This window comes from Lycorma delicatula, chromosome 1 (assembly GCF_047948215.1).
Source record: "Lycorma delicatula isolate Av1 chromosome 1, ASM4794821v1, whole genome shotgun sequence".
Taxonomy (NCBI): domain Eukaryota; kingdom Metazoa; phylum Arthropoda; class Insecta; order Hemiptera; family Fulgoridae; genus Lycorma; species Lycorma delicatula.
In genome coordinates this window covers 175,192,508-175,213,492 of record NC_134455.1, presented here as the reverse complement: position 1 = coordinate 175,213,492, position 20,985 = coordinate 175,192,508, and the positions used below count along the sequence as shown (strand labels likewise).

Here is a 20,985-nt window from a genome sequence, read left to right as displayed (position 1 = left end):
AATTTTAAAATGATTAAAATATTGCATATTTAGGGTAAAATTTATCTAATTTGACCTGCATCTTAAATCACAGGCTAAGCTTAAGTATCAAGGAAGTAAACATCTTCTGAATACTTAGGTAGAACTTAGCATTTAAATATTACATCAAGATAAGATTCTGTTGTAGGTAAGTTACTTTCTTCAACTTTGCAAATAACTGAACCTTTTTGTACTGTGGAAGCCGTGTTTTATATTAACATAACCGCATGCTTTTTATTTTAATTATTATAATCTTGAAAAAAATTAGTAGCACAATCTAATCTGATCAGCATCTAACATACACTTTTCACAAATTCACCAATAGTAATTTTTGAAAAAAAAAAGAAGCATATAGTATTTTCACAATATGATTTTATAGATTTTAACAGTAAGAGGATGTGAAAAAAATCAGTAGTATGTTTACCAATTGCCTAAAATATTAAACATCTCATTTTCAAAGTATTGGGTATTTTATTTTCTCAGGGGGTTTTGGAGACATTTACCTTCTTCCCTTGATTTGCCAGTTTCATAAATGTTATTATTACGTATCTTAAATAGGTTAGGAAATAATTTAAATATTAATCAAATAATGAATTCTGTTTGTTTAATATGTTGTTTTCTTTATAATTTGTTGTATTTGTAAATTTCATATGGTTCAAGTGTGTTGGGATCTTTATTTTTAAATGCTAAATATAAAATTTATACATTGGAGTTAATAGTTTTCTAAGTGTCCTGTTTCCGTGAAGCAATTTTCAAAATTGGATTATGTTGTTGTGAATAGTATATCTTTATGGTGATTCTTTATTGTTTTATAAATGTATATAAGTGTGTACTTGTTAATATTTTATAAAATGCTGTCAATTTTTTTTATTGTTGTAAAAGTGAAAGAGTAATTTTCTTTTCTGAAAATATTGGTGATTTTTACTTGGTATCTAGACTGATGTGTGCTACTGTTACATATCAGTCACTATTTGTATTATTGATTTTGCTCAATATTTCACATAAATATTGTTTATTTGATTGAGTGGATAAAGTTGGACAACAAAATTAAATTTTTCGTTTTGCTATAAGAATGTTAATGGCTGAATCTAATAGTATTTTTGATACTGATTTCAAATATGTAAGAGTTTTCTTTCTGTAAGGCATAGTTTTTTTTAATTATCATTTTTTGTTGTAAGAAAAAAGCATTGTTATGGTAGTATAACAAATTTATTCATGCAAATTTACATCCCTAAAAATTTGCTTCTTTGGGTTTTCTGGTGTAGTTTGCTTAGGTTCATCAATCTTGAGATTCCAGCAGCAGTCAGGCAGCATTCTTTGGTTACATTTTCCTTGTAAGCATATTTCTATGGTGGATGTTTCCTAGTGAAAGCATTGTTTAAGTTCATCACTCACAGTTCCAAGATTGGTAAGGAAAAAATCCAGATGAGAATTTATGACGTGGATCTTTAGAGAAACATTATATCAAAGTGCTTTATAGCTTTTAACCTCAGTTATGAGTTCTTTGTAGTTATCTGGCATATGATTTACAAAGAACTTGTTTACAACCTTTTTAAAAGATTTACATGCAGCAACCTCACAGTCATTCAAACTGTCTTCAAATTCAACATCATTCATTATGCTTCTAATTTGTGGTTCAACAAATATACCTTCTTTAGGTTAGTATCATTTATATTTGGGGGACTTATTTTGTAGAAAGTGAAATCCAGTTACATTACGATCAGTTGCTTTAACAAAATTTTTCATTAAACCTAGTTTAATATGTAATGGGGAAAGTTTTCAGTTTTTACTAATGCTGGACTTAAAATGTTCTTCTCTCCTACAGTCAATATTTCTGTTTTTGGCCACTCTTTTTCAACATAAATTTTTCCTAACTATGTTGTCCCACTCATACAAGAAGAATAACATTTATATCCAAGTAATAGGGCTGCCATTTTCAGGTCTCCACAAATATACCACAAATGTTTCTCATACTCAGTCATATACCCCACAAGTTTCATGTTTTCATAATTCTTTCCTATGAGCTGCATGATCTAAAGGGATTGATGGGATATTATTTTCAACATGAAGAAGGAATGTTACACTTTGAGCAGTCTATAAAAAGATGCTATTCATCAGGATGGTATCCCAATGCTTCTAGTAAAGATTCCATATTACACCTTATACATATTAGACCTTAAACTGGAAGAAGAAACATTCAAATTTACATTGCTTGTCATGGAAAGTTCTTATTTTAATACTGTATTGTAAAAGATCCCATCCTTTTAGTTATGATGTGAGAATTTCTGCTTGATTCTTGGATAAATTTAGACCATAAATGAGATCATTTAATTCTGACTTTATTATTTAGTCTTGTTCAGTATTTGTATTTTCTAAAAAGTCTGGATCTTTTCTTTGTTCAGCATCTGATGAAATCTGCACAACCTTCAATCAACAGCTTCATCTTCATCTAATTCCCAAGGTTTTGGTGGTACTGGAATTGTAAACTGTAGATTGTGAGGCACTGGTCTTATAACAAAAGGAATACGAGAATGTATGAGTATGTCTAGACATACATCAGCTCTGAGTAGTCAAAGCTGTTCACTGATATTTTTGTTATACAAAAATTACAGTCTGTGAAGTGATCCTTTGGTTCTCTTGAAACCATTGGCATTGAGATCCATTCAACCAACCACTCAACAGCATTACACAAGCATTGCAACAAATATGAGCCTAGAACCTGTTGATATTTCACCCCAAATGTAGTAGAAACTGTTTGTACAGTTAATGGAACTGCATGGCATTTTTATTAAAACGTTCAATGCAATACTCTCACAAACATATATTACAAAACTTTAAACACTTTATACACTCATTAATGTAGTATATACACTGACTTCATTGGGGGGAAAAAATAACAAATCAGTAAGAAAAATAGCTTCACCAGTAAATATTACACACATGGGAGCTTGCACATAACTGATTTAATTGAGATTTTTCTTAGATAGCATGATACATTGTTTATTGTTTATAGTATTACTTCCAGCAGTGAGTCACCAAAACAAAATTCATATACACTGCATGTTGTCTGAATAATACCATGTGACTAATGGGTGACATTAATTACATTTAGAAAAAATGTAATTTTTAATTGCTTTAATTACTTTAAAAATAATAATAAAAACAAAAACAACAACACCTATTTTTTAAGGCTATTTATCAATTCCAGTACATGATAGTTTGTTTAGCAACTTAATTGCTGCAATAAATAAATAAATAATATATATTGTACTTGAATTGTTTAAGCAGAGGTACTTACTGGAAGATAGGAAGAGCAATTACAAAAAAAATTGTGACTGATAGGAAGGAATTTCTGAGTTCATATCTGGAATCAATGCCCAAAATAAATAAGAAACAGCAAGAAAATTGACCATGTAACAAAATCATTATTGACCAGTTTAATGTGTAACTTGTTCTAGCAACCGTATGTGTATGTGTATGTGTATGTGTATGTGTATGTGTATGTGTATGTGTATGTGTATGTGTATGTGTATGTGTATGTGTATGTGTGTGCATGTTTTGTGCCAACATCAATGTTTTATTGAATTTAATTCTACAGTTTAATTGTTGATAAATAAATGTGTTTGCTTATGTTATGCCACGTGGAGTAAGAAAGCTGCATGATTTCTACATTTTTTCATGTAATGTAAATTTTAAACTTATCTGATATCTGTTTTAGATGTGCGAGTTTAAAAAATATTAGTAATTTCATGTGAACACATTTTGCAGTTAAATGAAAATTGGAACATACATTTTTGATGGATATGACAAGTGTGTGACATTTTCTTTTCTTTCCTTTACAGAGGTATATAATATCACCAGTATAGTAAAAGCAACCTAGTATTTGCCTGCATATTTCTCTTTGTGTGATGAATGTTTTCAAAATAGGATCAGGAAAAGTAAAGCAGATAATCCATCACAGTTCTTGACTTAGTAAGCTGGTTCAATACAGCCTGAAGCTTTGAGTTACAAGTATGGAATACACTAGTAAGGTTAATCACTTTTTAGTTCGTAATTAGATAATTTATATCAAGCCGTTTATAACTAACAACTTTTTTAAATTCCAGAATGATTTTGTATTTAAGTGACATTTTCATTATACAGTTTGATTTTGAAAGATAAAACTTTTAAAATGTTGTTTTAAGTTTAATATTTTATATTATATTTTATTTTTTACTACAAATAAATAAATAATTTCATAATTAATTGTTTGTTACTTTATTCAGTTTTTATTCCAGTATGGAAATTATTTTTCTGTATTTCAGTAATAATCCTTCAGTACTCTATTTTTTTAATAAGGCAATAGTATTTTAATAATTAAAATAAACATTATTTCTTTATAAACTACATAGTAAATTTTAAATAAAATTAATCACCTGTTCTTTTTGAGCAATGTTGGCACCTGCATTGAGAAGAATTTTGCAAATGTCAGTATATCCACACTCAGCTGCTATATGAATTGGTGACTGACGCCTCTTAAAAAAAAATTCATATTTATTCAATTACTTGAAAGTTGAAATGAATAACAGTAGACAAATAATATTAATAAACTGCTTATTCATGAAAACATGAACATTAATTTTGCATTTGAGTTTTTTTTTTCTTGGACCAGTAGGTACTTTAGAGATTTTCTTTTCACACTGTTAATAAATAATATATATAAAAAATACTGTTAAATCTTAATAGAAACTACAAAAATAAAAATTAGTGGTTTATTATGACAAAATTATTTAGTGGAAAAGAAACAAGATACCTGTAATTTTTGAATAAGTCAGTTGTAGTTCCCAAACATTTTGATCCTTGGCACACTTGCTGAAACCAGATTTTCTCAAGGTGGCCTAAGTCAAATTCTAACAAATACACTATGCAAAATAGCAATTATTTTTTGCAAAGGTGAGGTAAACATATAAAAACACATTTTGAATCACAAAAAATGTAACTGAACAATTCCAACTAATTATTAAAATTAGTAGGATGGATGTGTGCCTGTTGATTTCTGCACATTTTCTCAAATCTTGGCATTAAACAAACCACAGCCACTCTCACTTCCTTCTCCAAATTGATTATTATACTGATAGAAATTACTACTGCAGAAGTTTGCTCCATCTAAATTTACTGCTGCAGTTAAAGTTTCTTCTGCAGCAGTAAATTTAGATGGAGCAGTGGCAGTCAATTGATTTTGAATCCGTGGAAATTTATCAATATTAACACTTTGAAAATATTTCTTGAAGGAGATAGGCTATGATAAGTATTCTTCAGAAATTTATTTTATCCCTTAGAGAAATCAACACTCTCTATGAATCATGAGACCTTGCTGATGGTGATGGGGCTTGAGTGCTCAGTGATACAGAGTAGCTGGACTGAAGGTGGAATTATATCAGAGAGGTATCTGTTAAGAGCCAGACTAAGAATGATTCCTGAAAGAGGGCAGCAGCTCTTTCAGTAGTTGTTAAGGGTGTAGGTCAGGAGGACTTAAATGGTCATATCAAGATCACTCAATCTTCTGGATTCTGCACAGCTATAAGCAATGGAAAACTACAGCTGTTTTTTTTCCAAGAAAATGTAGCTCTCTGTATTTTCATGTAACAAAGATGGAGGTGCCTTCCTTGTAAAATATTCTGGAGGTAAACTAGTTCCCTGTTTGGATCTCCAGGTGGGGACTACTAAGGAAGGGGTCACTAGAAAATTAAAAAATAACATTCTATGAGTCAGAGCGTGGAATGTTGAAAGTCTAAAAAAGGTTTGTAGGTTAGCAAATTAAAAGAGAGAAATGGATAGGTTAAATATAGATGTAGAAGGAATTAGAAAGGTTTGGTGGGAAGAGGAAAACAACTTTTGGTCAGGTGATTTTAGAATAATTAACTCAGCTTCAAATAAAGGGCAGGCAGAAGTAGATTTCATAATGAACAAGAAGACAGGGTAGAGTATTTCAAAATGCATAGCAATTGAATCATTGTAAGGATAAAATCAAAACCTAAGCCAACACCGATTATTACATTTAAATGGCTCCAAGTATCCATGATGGTGATGAGATAGAGTGTGTTATGAAGAAATTGATGAAGCAATAAAACACAAAAAAGGGGATGAAAATTTAATAATAGTTGGAGATCGGATTGCAAGCACTGGAAAAGGCAAGGAAGGAAATATTGTGGAAGAATATGGACTGGGCAAAAGGAATGAAAAAAGGGACCGACTTATTGAATTTTGCATGAAGTATAATTTAGTAATTGCCAACACCCAGTTTAAAAATCATAGTAGGAGAATATACACATGGAAAAAGCCTGGAGATAGTGCAAGGTATTAGATAGATTACATCATGGTTAAACAGAGATTTAAAAATCAACTCATCGATTGCAAAGCATACCCAGGCGCAGACATTGATAGTGACCATAATTTAGTGATAATGAAATGTAGATTAGGGTTTAAGAACCTGAAGAAAAGGTGTCAGATGAATCTGTGGAATTTAGAGAAGTGTGAGGAAGAGGAGGTAAAGAAGATTTGTACCTTGGATATCAAAGAATATATTGGAGCTGATGGATAAATGTAGAAAGTATAGGAATGCTAGTGATGAAGAATGTAAAAGGAACAATTGAAAATTACAAAATACTATAAACAAGAAGTTCAAATTAGTAAAAGAAGAGTGGATTAAAGAAAAGTGTTGAGAAGTGAAGAGAAATGATCTTGGGGTAAAATAGATAGACCATACAGGAAAGTTAAGGAGAATTTTGTGGTACATAAATTAAAATCCAATAAATGTTAAACAGTGATGGCACACTGATTTATAATACAAAAGAAAGGGGTTGATAGGTGGGTGGAATATATTGAAGAGTTATGTGAAGGAAATAAATTAGAAACTGCTGTTATTGAGGAAGAAAAGGAGGTTGAAGATGATGAAAAGGGGAGAAACAATACTGACATCTGAATTTAAGAGAGTATTAAAAGATTTGACTGGCAGAAAGGTCCCTGGGATAGATGGGATACCTGCAGAATTACTGCGCAGTGCAGGTGAGGAAGCGATAGACAGATTATACAAACTGGTTGTGTAATATTTACGAAAAAGGGGTAATTCCATCAGACTTCAAAAAGAGTGTTATTGTCATGATATCAAAGAAAGTAGGAGCAGATAAATGTGAAGAATGCAGAACACAATTAGCTTAACTAGTCATGCATAAAAAATCGTAACTAGAATTCTGTACAGAAGAATTGAGAGGAGAGTGGAAGAATTATTAGAAGAAGAACAATTTGGTTTCAGGAAAAGTATAGGAACAACTAGCGAAGCAATTTCAGAGCTCAGATTAATAGCAAAAGGAAGCTTAAAGAAAAAACCACCATACTTGGCATTTATAGACTTAGAAAAGAGATTTGATAACAGGCTGGAATAAAATGTTCAGAGTTTTAAAAAATTTAGGGTTCAAGTATAGAGATAAAAGAACAATTGCTAACATTTACAGGAACCAAATTGCAACAGTAATAATCGAAGAACATAAGAAAGAAGCCGTAATAAAAAAGGGAGTCTGACAAGGATGTTCCCTTTCCCTGTTACTTTTTCATTTTACGTAGAACTAGTAGTTAATGATGTTAAAGAACAATTTAGACCTGGAGTAACAGTACAAGGTGAAAAGATAAAGATGTTACGATTTGCCAATGATATAGGAATTCTTGCTGAGAGTAAAAGAGGTTTAGAAGAAACAGTGAATGGCATGGATGAAGTCCTACGCAAGAACTACTGCATGAAAATAAACAAAATGACAGTAATGAAATGTAGTAGATATAATGTAGATGAACCACTGAATATAAGGAAGAGAAAAGATTACAGAGATAGTAGAATTTTGTTATTTGGGAAGTAGAATTACTAAAGATGGATGAAGCAGGATCGACATAAAATGCCGAATAGCACAGGTGATGGGGTGTGCAGTTAATAAACTGCTCACAGCAAATCAAGTGAAAATTTTTATTATTTGTTATTGTTGTTATTATTAATACCGCGGTCACATCTAAGAAACCGCGGCAGGCCGGCATAGGACTGCGATCACGTCAGGGGCGGCGCAAAGGTCGATTCTCGGCCCCGATCTTTGGAACGACGTCTATGACAGCTTGCTTGAAGAAACCGCCTTGGTTGGGTACACTAACGACGTTGCGCTACTTGTCGCAGTCCGCGACGTGGGGCGCGGTCAACTGAGATTCAGCCGAGGCATGCACAGAGTCACTGCCTAGCTGGACGACAATGGGCTTTCTCTAGCCGTCAGGAAAACGAAGATCATGGTTCTAACGAAGAAGCTATCGACACTCTTCTCCCCATGCGCGCTGGGGACAAGGCTGTCGGCTTGGTCCCGACAACCTTGTCGGGACCAAGCCGGCAGGAAAGTACCTCGGTATGACGATTGACCGGAAATTCAGCTTTGCTGAGCAGCCTCGGCGAACCGCCGATAAAGCTGCGAAAGCCATAACCGCTCTCAGCTGACTCATGGCGAATGTCGGCAGAATGAAGGCCAGCAAACAGTAACTGCTGATGTCCACGGTATATTCCGTCCTGTTTTACGGGGCGGAAGTGAGGACCCAGGCATTAAGATTCGATAGAAACCGAAATCGGTTCGCGCAGATGCAATGCACTGCGGCCTTTCGAGTCGTTTCCGCGTATCGGACGGTTTCCGAGCCTGCCGTACTGGTGTTTGGCGGCATCATACCCATTGCTCTTTTGGCAAGGGAGCACCAGGTAGCCTACAGGAGGAGACGGACAGAAGACCGGGATACCATTGCCAAGGAGGAACGAACTCGCACGTTTCTGGCATGGTAAGAGACCTGGGACCACGAGACCAGAGGACGATGGACGCAAGGCTTATCCCCTGGTCAGACCGTGGATGGAGAGCGGCGGCATGGAGAGTTGGAGTACTACGTGACTCAGTTTTTAACGGGTCACGGGTACTTCGGCGCTTATCTCCATGTCATAGGGAAAGTGCCGCCCCCCCCACGACTGCCTCTATTGCCCCGGTGTACGGGATGACGCCGAGCACACCTTTTTCAAATGTGCTCGGTGGGCGGCAGATCGAGAGGCACAAGAGGCGGAATCGGAGCACTGAGCCCCACAACGTGGTTGCGATGATACTCCGTGACCTGAGCAGCTGGGAGAGTGTGGCCCGATTCATCGGCAGCATTCTCAGAACCAAGAAGGGTGACCTGGATAGTCGAGAAAATTAAATAGCGATCTTCTCTGGCTAGGATAGGAGGACTCGTCCTGAAGTAATATGTTAACGGTTTCGGGTCGAGTCCTGGTAGAAACGGGGGTTGTTTTAGTCGGTAGTCTGCTGATGGTGTTTGGATAATAACATCAGCGGGAGCCCGACACTCCGTGTGTAAATGCATTTCCACCTCCCTCCTCCTCCACAAAAATTATTATTACCTTCGGTGGCCTCATCCTGTTGCAAACCTTCCCATTTAATTTTTCAATTAATTGATCATTGAGGTCCTCTGATATGAGCTGTATTCTGCGGCTGTTAATTCTATTAGACAAATCTCTTGTCTCTTTTCACGAACAAAGGTTTGCGTTGTATAAAGTCTTTTTCAGTGCCATTTCAAAATCAGTAACATTAAAGAGACCGGCAAGGGATTAGCTGTAGTAGCGGATGATACGGAGACCATTCAGGCAATTAGAGATTCCACTGCGGTTAAGCGATTGAATGTGAAAATAGACACGAAGAGAACGCGTAGGCCCCGTATTATAGTCTATGATATTGACCGTAACCTGACCGACGAAGATGTCTTGTCCCTCATTAGGGAACAGAATACTGATTTGGATGAAGCGGCCTTCTGGCAGGACTGCAGGTTGGTCTTTAAAACGGGTGGGCGTGATACCCAGAAATATCATGGAGTCTTTGAGGTAAGTTCTGGTCTCTTTCAAATATTTACGGCTGCTGGCAGACTATTTATCGATTTAGGGTCCTGCCAAGTAAAAGAGTACATTGATGTCCAAAGATGTTTCAACTGCTGCAGATATGGTCACAGGGCTAAATTTTGTAAAATTGCCTTGGTGTGTGCCCATTCTGGCGAGGAGGGCCACAAACGTGACGATTGTTCGCATAGATCCGAGGCTCTAGTCTGTGCTAACTATAAGAGGTTGCACAAGAATCATGAGCACCCAGTTGTTAGTAGGAAGTGTGGCTGTTACGTAAGGGCAGTTGCGCTGTACTTTAATTCCTTAGTTGGTTAGTTTCGGTCAACTAAATGACCAGGGTGCTTATGTAGTCCAGGTTAGGTGAGATTGTAGAGAGACGGAGCCTCGATGTTGTTCTTCTGCAGCACCCATATGTAATTAGGGGTGATCTGCCAAATTTTCAGAGCTGGAAAAAGTTTTGTGTAGGGTACACCTGTATGTTTGACATTCTATGCAGGAAGTCACTTGATAGTGTCTTTATATGGCAGGTTTCTGACGCGCATCATATTGTAGTCAGACTTGCCATTCGCGGACAGAACCTTATAGTTGTTAGTTCATATTTCCAATACAGGAATCCCACTGAGGAACACCTAGCGAGATGGGGTAGGATCCTTCGTATTGTGGATAATGGTCCAATCCTTATTGGTACCGATGTCAATGCGAAGTCGCTTTTCTGGTACAGTGGGATCACTGATCATGGCGGTGGCCTAATTGACAATTTTAGAGCACAGCACAATTTTCAGGTCTTTAATGTTGCAGACCAGTTGGCCACTTACGTCGGTACGGTTAACGAACGAAGGGCCTTTTCAGGTACAAATATTGACATCACCATTGGTAGGAACATGTCTGATAGGGTCCTTGATTGGTTTGTGGTCGACAACTGTTCTAGCGATCATCGGTTGATACTTTTTGAAGTAGCGGATGAGCTGCACGATGGCCATGAGGGATACTTTCCTGTTTACCGGCGGCGCTTCCTGCATAGGAGGGCGGGCTGGCCGAAATTCTCCTCCGAGCAAGGGAATAGAGACCCTTGCGGGGTTGTGTATGAAGCCCTTGGACATTAGCGCAGGAAAGATGTCCTCTTATCAGCCTTGTCAACCCACAAGGGTGTGGTAATTGATAAGGACAATGTCCTTAAAATTTTGCTGAATGATTTGCTCCCGGATGATTTGCTCCTAGATATACCACCGGCGTTTCAGGCGGGAAGTCGCGATTTTCGAGACCGACTCACAATCTTCTGAGATCACCGAGGCGGAAATGTGCCAGGTGATCTGTAGTATGGCACGGCACAAGGCCGGCGGATATGATTGTATCACAGTGGAGTTCCTCGTCCGAGCGCTTCCAGTAGTCCTTGATCCTCTAACTAGAATATATAATAGGTTGCTTTTCGCCGGCCACTTTCCCGCGTGTTGGAAGCATGAAGACTTGGTGTTGTTGTCAAAGGAGGGTGACAAAGATGCTACTGTTAGTTCTTCTTACCGTCTACTAACGCTCTTCCCCGTGATTTGGTAAGGTTTTTGAGAAGGTCCTATATATTTGCCTGTTAATGTTAGATTGGCCACTGATCATATGCTAATGGACAACCAATATGGTTTCCGACCGGGCAAGAGCACTGAGGATGCTTTATAGCTTCCTCTAGTCCATGTAAATATATATAAGGAATTTTCCTGGACATATCTGAGGCATTTAAGAATTTATGGTGGCCCTCTGCCCTGTTTCAGATGCAGAAGCGTAAGTGAATACGAAATGAAGTAGAAGTGATCTTCAGCCATCAGACCGTTTCCCTGCGTGACGGCGGCTCGGAGGTTCGTAAGACCTTAACTAAAGGATGCCCTCAGGGCAGTGTTCTGAGTCCCCTTCTTTGGATCATAGAATCTGATTCGATGTTGCGTTTAAGGTTGCCATGTGGTTGTCGTGCCGTCGCTTATCCTGACAACGCGCTGCTACTGATTGAAGGGGATTCGCACAACGAGGTAGAGTTCTGAGCTGCTCGTGCTTGTGAGACACTCCAACTGTGGAGTATCTAACATAAGATGATTTTCAGCCCAGAGAAAACCACAATGATGTTGCTTAAGGGCCGACTAGCTGCTACCCGACGAATCCGGATGACTCGTGTCCGGATGACTGGTCTCCCTATTCGGTACGTTAAGACTCAAAAATACCTGGGTCTTATCCTTACAGTATGTAGCAATAAAGGCCGCTGATACTTTTTATGGAATCCGTAGTCATTCATCCCGATTGGGGGTTGAATTACCATGCGTATCCTTTACAAAGGTGTCAACGAATCTATTATGCTGTATGCTGCGCCTGACGTGGCTCATCGCATGGCTTTTAGGTATTGAGCGGACATTTTGCTGCAAGCCAAACGACTCCTCTTGCTGGCTGTTATAGGCGGTTATAGAACAGTCTTGCGGGAAGCAGTCTGTGTCATTGCCGGAGTCAAACCAATATAATATCTTGGCTAATGAGCGTAAGAAACGCTACATTTCCAAGGTAAATAACCTATTGACGTCAGAACGAAAGCAGGAGATTGAATATTAATTTTTGAATAGATTCTTTTATGGTTATTCAAATAATTTTTTTAAGTCTGTAGAAAAATTAAACTGTGATATTTCAGTCATTTCTTAGGGATGAGGTAGGTACTCTATCAATATTTTATTTAATACCCTTTTGTAGGAATAAAAGAATCATTATCAGATGATTTACCCTTATGAAAGATACATCTTCAATTAGACAGTTGTGATATGAAAGAGTAAAATCCTCACAAAAAGCTCAAAGTTATTTATAGATAAGTTAATAATAATGTTATCAGTACAAGTGGCAAAAGTACATGAAATTCTGTTTGGTTTGGGTTGTAGAAAAACTTAGTTCTCCTAGCTTAAATTGAGTTAATAGATCAATAATAAGACACGGGGATTGTCTAGAAAATTAATAGTAAAAATTCCTAAACAGTATGATATTGAATTTATTTGGAGTTTTTCAGAGAGTTTCTGAATTTATTTAAAAAGGTTTCAAGAGAACATCTCATAAAAAAAATCTATTTGTACAAAGATTTTCTTGAAATATATTTTCATATAACTGGTATAAATGAGTGATTTTAAAATTTATCCTAAAAAATTGAATCATGTTTTATCTCTCTCTAATATACATTGCACATCTAAAAAAAATTAATTATTCAGCCTCATTAGTGTTAAGAATTGAAAGAATAATAAATTTATATTTATTTTTTCATACTTCATTACTGTAAATTTGCCAACTTGTTCACTACTTTTTCATTTGTATATCATCATTTCCACAACAAGGTATAGGTCATAGACCTGTTCCAGCATTATGATATATATTAATACATAAATATGTATAATATATTTAACATATATTAATAAACATATTTTATGCTTATTGTATTTACAAGATTTTTGATTCAAAAGTGTTATTTATCTTACTTTTGCAAATATTTTTTTCTTGCATTAAAAAGAGAAAACTAAAAGTATTTAAATATTCTTTTTTTTCAAAAAGAGATCACTATTGTATACTGAAACATAAATTAACATATTTGTATAAAATTGAGAAAAAATGTTTCTTATAAATATAAATAATGGAAATTTAAAAATGACATTTTAAAAATTATGGTTTGTAAAAAAAACACAAGATTGTTTTTATATTAAAATATTCATGTAAGTATATCACGACATTTGGTGAAATATTTTTGAAACTGGTCCTCAATTTTAAACAGTTTTTTTTTTTTTGAAAGTTACTGTCACAATAAATGAGTATATTTAATATTTTTGTATTGAACAGCACCTTGTTCAAAGCATTGAAATTGGCCCCTCTGCTTATTAGTAATTCAACTGTAGCACTGTCATTTAGTTCTACAGCCATGTGAAGTGGTGTACTGCCATTCTATAACAAACATTAAAAAACAAACATTAATTGCTTTTACATTAACAGCTGGTTTAATATAATGTATTTAACAAATTTTTGTTTTCTTTACAAAAAATTTCATTACAATTCCTGAAAGTAAAACAAAAGAAGCATACTTTTGTGTTTGCAGATGCTGACATCTTTCATTATTATGAAAACATTATTTGATTAATGGAAATAATTTTTAGCAAAGTAAAAAAAGATATTTATATTTTATAATTTAAAATAAGTAAATACTTCATTTACTAAACATTTTACTTTAAAATTATTTACAAAGTTGTACATTTTATAATGCAATAAGCAAATAAAATTATCAAGAAGCAGGAAATAAGATAACAAATTTTATATAATACTGCATTAAAATGGTGAAAGATTAGTTTACATTTTAATTAAATTTGGTGAAATTATTTTATCATAACTGAACTGAAAACAACATTATTCTATTTAAACTTGTATTTTTCACAATTTTATGGAAATCCCTCATTGCAGTGTTTGGTATCAGTAGAAGTTAATATTATGCCTTGTATTTTTTTCTGAATGTAATCGGCAAAATACAGTAGATATTCTGAAAAGAAGAAAATGAAAGATAGCCATCATAATTTTTACTTCGTTCTCAGTCGTATTGGCTTTTCCACAAATTCATTAAACAATAACAAGGGTTTTGATATGATTTTATGTTCTTAGCTTTCAGGACTATTTGTTAATTTCCTATATATCAGAATTGTAGTGAATACTTTTTACTACACTTGCAGAATAGGAAGACAATCAGATGTAGAATAAGATCAACCTTCTTTTTATAAAATAAGTTGCAGTATAACAATATGTTACTAATAAAACCAACAATAGCAGTTAAAGATAGGTTATTATTTGAGGGAGAGTTGATGGTGATAATTGGGATTAATTTTTATTTGAAATACTAACATTGCAATTTTATTGACTGCAAAAATCATTCAAAACTAATGATACTTCTCTACTGTGTGAACAAAATTTATAAGATTTACACCTAACTACACTGGAGGTGGCTTGCTTGTTTTAGCTTCAATAACTGCTTAAATTTTTCATGAAGTAGGAATCAAATGATCTGCCTAAATTGTATTAATGACACTAAGGACTTGCCATATAATGTATAACAAATTGAAAACAAAATTGAAGATGGTAATGACATTTTCTCCTAACCAAAAGAGCAATATTTTTTAAAACTCATCACTAGGGATGTCAAGTCAAAAAGGAGCTTGGAAACTAAACTAAAAAATATGTATATATTTTTCATTTTTATAACAATATTATGCATGAAAAACAGTTTCAAAAAATTTTTCTTTAAAAAGTTGACGGGTTTAGAAATAATCATGAAAAAATTTTTGGACACATTTAATAAATCTTTTAAGATGAATAAAGAATTAAAAATAGAAATAAACTAATTCTTGGAAATACTTTAGAGAATTATTTGAAGTTTTTGCTGAATAAAATAATTTATTTGATTTTTTATTTTTTTAAAAATCAAGCAAAATAAATAGAATTACTGAAGACGGTGGTCCTTTAATCACTTCTGGACTAAAAAGCCTGCCATTAGAAATTAAATAATTTCATTTCTTCTTTTTTAAATAATAAAAATGTTGTTCATTTTTGAAATATATATGCTAAGATAATTTAATAAAGATCAACAATAATGTAGGAAAATATTTTATAGTCAGGTTTTTTACACGACTGCCCAAAAAGGAGTGTAATGCTTGTAGGGTGTATGTATATTTGTTCTATCGTAGCAGCTCAACGGCTAACTGATTTAAATGTATGACTCCGCATTGGAATCATTATGTTACGGGGAATGTCAGGCTATATAAATATGTATGTGTGTGTTTAATTGTAACTAAAAGGCCACAAAGATCATATATATGATTCAAAATTGATAGTTGATAGTATTTTCAGTATCGATTTATTTGTACCAAAAATAGTTGTATTTTAAGATCTGGTGTGATACTGAATGAATGAATTACGGTAGTAAAATTTGTTCATTTATTTTATAGTTATAGTTATTACTGTTATTTATTGTTTGTACAAATTTAAGAAAAAGTCTGATGTGGACATCACATGACTTCCTTGTATGCCTATTAAATTACATATACATATTTTTTGCTGCACTTCATTTAAACTTATTTCATTTGAAAGTGAGATACAATCCTCCAGTTCTTTAATAAAGTGGACAGTTATACAATTGCTGAAATATTAGTTTTTATTAACATCAAATATTTATACAATTATTAATTCAATATTCTTACATGAAATATTAGGATAGAGTAAAAGTTTTGTTATTACTCATACTACTAGATTAGCATTATTTGGATCTTTGTGAGATGCTGATTAACAAAAGTTTCATGTTTCTGGTGTGTCATATAAATAAAAGTTAATAATAATTAAAATACTCTGTTTAGTGAACTCTTGTATGCTGGTTACAAATGTTAATTTTGACCTTACAGTGCAGAATATTCACTTTTTATTATTGGATTATTTGGTGAATAATCAAAAATGAAAAAAACAACAGTCATATGAAATATATCTCAAAAAACAACAAGAAGATGAATATGAAGAGGAAGAAATGTTAAGAACAAGGAAAGCATAGAAAAATTAAAAGATGAAAAATATAAAGAGGAAGAAAGTGTTAAAATCAAAGAAAGAATAAAGAGATTATGAGAATATGATAAATATAAGAGGAAGAAATTGTTAAGACCAAGGAAAGAATAAAAAGATTAAGAGAGGATGATGAATATAAAGTGAGAGAAAATTTGAAAACTAGAGAACGTGTACACTAATTAAGATCAGAAGAATTATATTGAACCAAAGACTGATTAAATGATTGGCAACAAAAAACAAATAAATGAAATGATCAACTGTCAACTCCAACTTAGGGAGAATTATTGTCTGACAATATCAAAGGAGTAATGAACTAAAAGATAAGAATTTTTTGCAATTTAATAAAGATCGGGAATGTATGCCTCAGTGTATATGTTGTTCTTGGGTCTATTTTTCAGTCACTGTAGTTAACTTTAATGTAGATAAAATTAAACAGAAATTCCAGAAATTAAATAAAATTAAACAGAAATTAAATTAGAAGATCCAAAAATAATACGATTCTAAATTATAATTTTCAATTAATATTAAATAATCAGATGTTTCACCAAATCTATTACATACACACAAATGTAATAATGCCTATTAAATCACATATACATTTTTAAAAGTACATAAAATTTTATTTCACTAATAACTTCTGATTTTTTTTCATATTTTTTTTATTGTTATTTTTTTGTTATGATGCAAACAAAGTAATAAAATTGGAGTGGACAAAGTTATAAAAATTATTATAAAAATATCTTACATTACACTGTTTATTAAGGTCACATCCATGTTGTAGTAAAGATTCAATTGTATTTCGGCACCCTCTACTGCTAGCCATATGTAGAGGGGTTTGACCTTTCTGAAACAAAACCATTAATTAAAATTACTAATTTTTTATATCTCTGCAGGAAGAATAATTAATTATAATTTTAATTAATCTAAAAAAAAAATATGTGTGATACCGATTTTTTGTATTATGCTGCACTAGATATGTTTCTCTAAAATGACCGGGTTGATTTTTATGTGGTTTTTTGCATTACATAGGTATCACCTCAGAGCAGGTTCTAAGATTAGTTTTATGATTGTAGGCCACCAGGGGGCGGCGCAGTAGATGTGTTTCTCTAAGACAGTTGGGCTGATTTTGATACAGTTTTTTGCATTACATAGGTTTCACCTCATTGCATTATGTAGGTATCACCTCAGAGCAGGTTCTTAGATTATTTTTACAGTTATAAGCTATAGCTTATAACTGTAAAACTAATCTAAGGGGGCGCTGCAGCAGATATATTTCTTCAAAACAGCTTTTGATGTTTCCAAGTCTTTCTAATTAATATTTTAATATTTAATTATCCTCTTTAATTATCCAATTTAATTTTGTTATGGGTATTTTCAAATTTTTAAGTTTATTTACTTGTTACAGGTTGTAATGAACTTCTTTTTTTTATAATGTTAAATCACACTTTTTCATAACAGTTATTTATATACTTATTATAACAATTTAAATTGAAAGTCATAAAAGCTTTATGAGAGTCTGAGCTGATTTCTACTCTAAATCAAGCTTCATCAGACACTTCTGCTGGAAATGCTGAGGGTTTTTGCCTTTGGATGTGACACTGGTTTTTGGACTAGGATTTGGAGAATATTTGTAAATTATGTGTACAGTCTGTACATGATTTAAATTGTGTTTGTTCATTTAACATGTTTTTTAAGTATTTCAGTATTTTGAATTGCTCATGTTCATCTAGTTTTCATTCTTAAATGTTTGAATAATAGTTAATAGTAGAATTAGGGTAGTTGTAAAAAAGGAGGTACACTAATGTTGTTGTGAAAGTGGAGTTAAATATTTTTATTTGCTCATGTTAAAAAATTGCATTCTGTTTGTCTTAAGCAAACTATTTGCAATTAGAGTAGAAGTAAACTACTTGACTCTATAAATAGGGAGTAGTTACAGCCCATTAATACTAAAGGACAAAAACTAAACTCTCTTTTGCTAATAAAAGCATACCAAGCTACAAAAACAAATTCTGAATTAACAAATACAATATGAGTGTCACACACACACACACACACACACACACACACACACACACACACACACACACACACACACACACACACACACACACACACACACACACACACACACACACACACACACACACACACACACACACACACACACACACACACACACACACACACACACACACACACACACACACTTTGTATACATCAATAAAAACAAACATCATTCAAAACCAATTCAATATTTTAATTTGAATATTATTATTAATTTAAAATTATTTATTTCAATTTAATATTTTTAGTTTGAATCAGTATAAAAACTCAGAACTCTCAAGAGTAGTTTCTGAAAAAGGGTTGATTTAAGGTAGAACCTGGTCCAGCTCAGATGAATTTCTTTTAAATAACATTTTTAAAAGGTACAATATTTTACTTACAAACTAAACATAGTAGATAATGGATACAAAATTTTGAACTGATAATGTTTTTTGGCCATCATTGGGATAGTAGTTAATTTTGGATTCACTGTATCCAGTGTATCTCATTATTACCTCATGTAATGTAGTTTAGTTCAGTTTACTTCTGTAACTATAATAATATTGACAATTTAAATTATTTTTAAGTTTCATATTTATAAAAAAGAAGAAACAAAACTCAAATTTATTTTTGATTTGATTTTATACCATCTTACAGATGTCTGCAAGTTAAGTACATTTAAGCAGTTGACACAGTATCACTGACTTAACGTAGGGATCAAAGACTTTTTGTGGTGATCAGCTTTTTAAAGAAAATTTTTTTAAAGAAAGTTTTCTTTCCATATAATGTACAATCTAGTATTTTTATAAATTATAGATAGTTAATTGTTATATAATCAATGATAATCAAAAGTGCTTGTGGCATTATTATTAAGTATTACAAATGATTATCAGGGAAAGAAACTTAACTTCTAATTAAATAGAGGTCCATTCGACACATCTGTCAAGTCTACTAGTAGGTAGAGATGTTTTTTTTGTTCAATAGAAACTTGTTTCTTTCTATAGCCAGTGATAGTGCATCTCAATGATCGATCTTTTATTTAACAAAGAAAACAATAACCGAAGAAAAACAAAAAATTATAGATTAATGTTAACCCCAAAAAGTTAAAGATAAATTATTACTAGTTATAGTTACTTATTTACTTTAATGTCTTACATTATTTTCAATGTCAACAGGGGTTCCTGCTTCAAGTAAGAGTGAAACCATCATATTTTGTTTATTTTCTACAGCAAGATGTAAAGGACTGTTTCCTTCTATATCTCTTGCTTCAAGATCTGATTCATGTTTTATTAGGAACTCAGCAACACTTGTATGACCTTGTTCACAAGCTAAATGTAATGGTGTTCTCCCTCTCTGGAAAAATTTCACATAAAAACAAACATATTAATGCTGATATAAAATTTAACTAATTATAAACATTTAAGGATGTTTTCTTATTAATTTTGATGCCGTCGTATTATCTGCTTATATAAAAATTTTATTCTTCACAAGTAATTTAAAATTATTACCTAAGAGCTGAATGACAGAATGAAACATCTGATATTAGACAATAATTTCAGCTAAAAAATCCTATTTTGGATTTGATTAGGTTAATATAAAGGTTGTATGGCAACATCTGTAATCCAACATATATAGTTCACCTCAAAGACAGGGACATGAGGAGATGTGCCCTTGCAAAATGTGCAATAATTCATCTAGGAAAAAAGAATTAGAAATATTAAGAATTATAACAATAAATGAACTTGATAATAATAAATGATTTTTTTATTTTTATTTATAAATTTATCAGTTGAATTTTTTTTATCATGTGTGGTTTTTTTTATTGTTAACAATATTATTACACCATATTTAAAAAAAAAACAATTTTATCAATATTAAAATAAAAGGCAAGTTTTTATTTGTTTCAGTTGTTTATGTAATTAAAATATTATTCATAAAAACAATAATTCATCACCTATACATTAAAACAAATCTTTCAGAGGAAAATATTTAGTAACAGTTTAAAAAATAACATTTTTTTTCAATTTACAAAATCATCAGTGTCAGGACAGACTTTAACAGAACTTTGTGTCTCTTGAATCTAATGTTACAGGTGAGGTAGATCAGCGTATCAACAAGTTATAACTACTGACAGCTAAACAGTCATTTTGGCTATCATCTGGACCATTTTACTGTCTTTCGATTTAATTCTAAAAATTTTACAAATACACAGATTTCTAACTTACTACAAACATATGTGTATCCTTAAATATACTATGTATTTTAAGAATCAATATGCAATGTTTTTATTTATGAATTAGAACCAAAAAGGATAAAGTTATACTTTTATTAAAGTTATTAAATACATATTGTAACGCTATAAAAAGAAAAAGTATATAATGGTTATTATATTAGTGAAGCAATCTGTAAGT

General features: G+C 32.7%; 1 protein-coding gene across 1 annotated transcript in view; it reads right to left on the bottom strand.

Annotated features, from left to right (window-relative positions):
• The window catches only part of LOC142317714 (uncharacterized), a 98,999-nt gene that overhangs the window by 13,225 nt on the left and 64,789 nt on the right, over positions 1–20,985 (bottom strand). Inside the window, exons 7-10 of the mRNA XM_075354260.1 lie at positions 19,730–19,927; positions 17,277–17,375; positions 13,787–13,885; positions 4,434–4,532 (exon numbers count right to left, since the gene is read on the bottom strand). Of these exons, the coding sequence (XP_075210375.1) occupies positions 4,434–4,532; positions 13,787–13,885; positions 17,277–17,375; positions 19,730–19,927 (495 nt within the window). The remainder of the gene's footprint in view (positions 1–4,433; positions 4,533–13,786; positions 13,886–17,276; positions 17,376–19,729; positions 19,928–20,985) is intronic.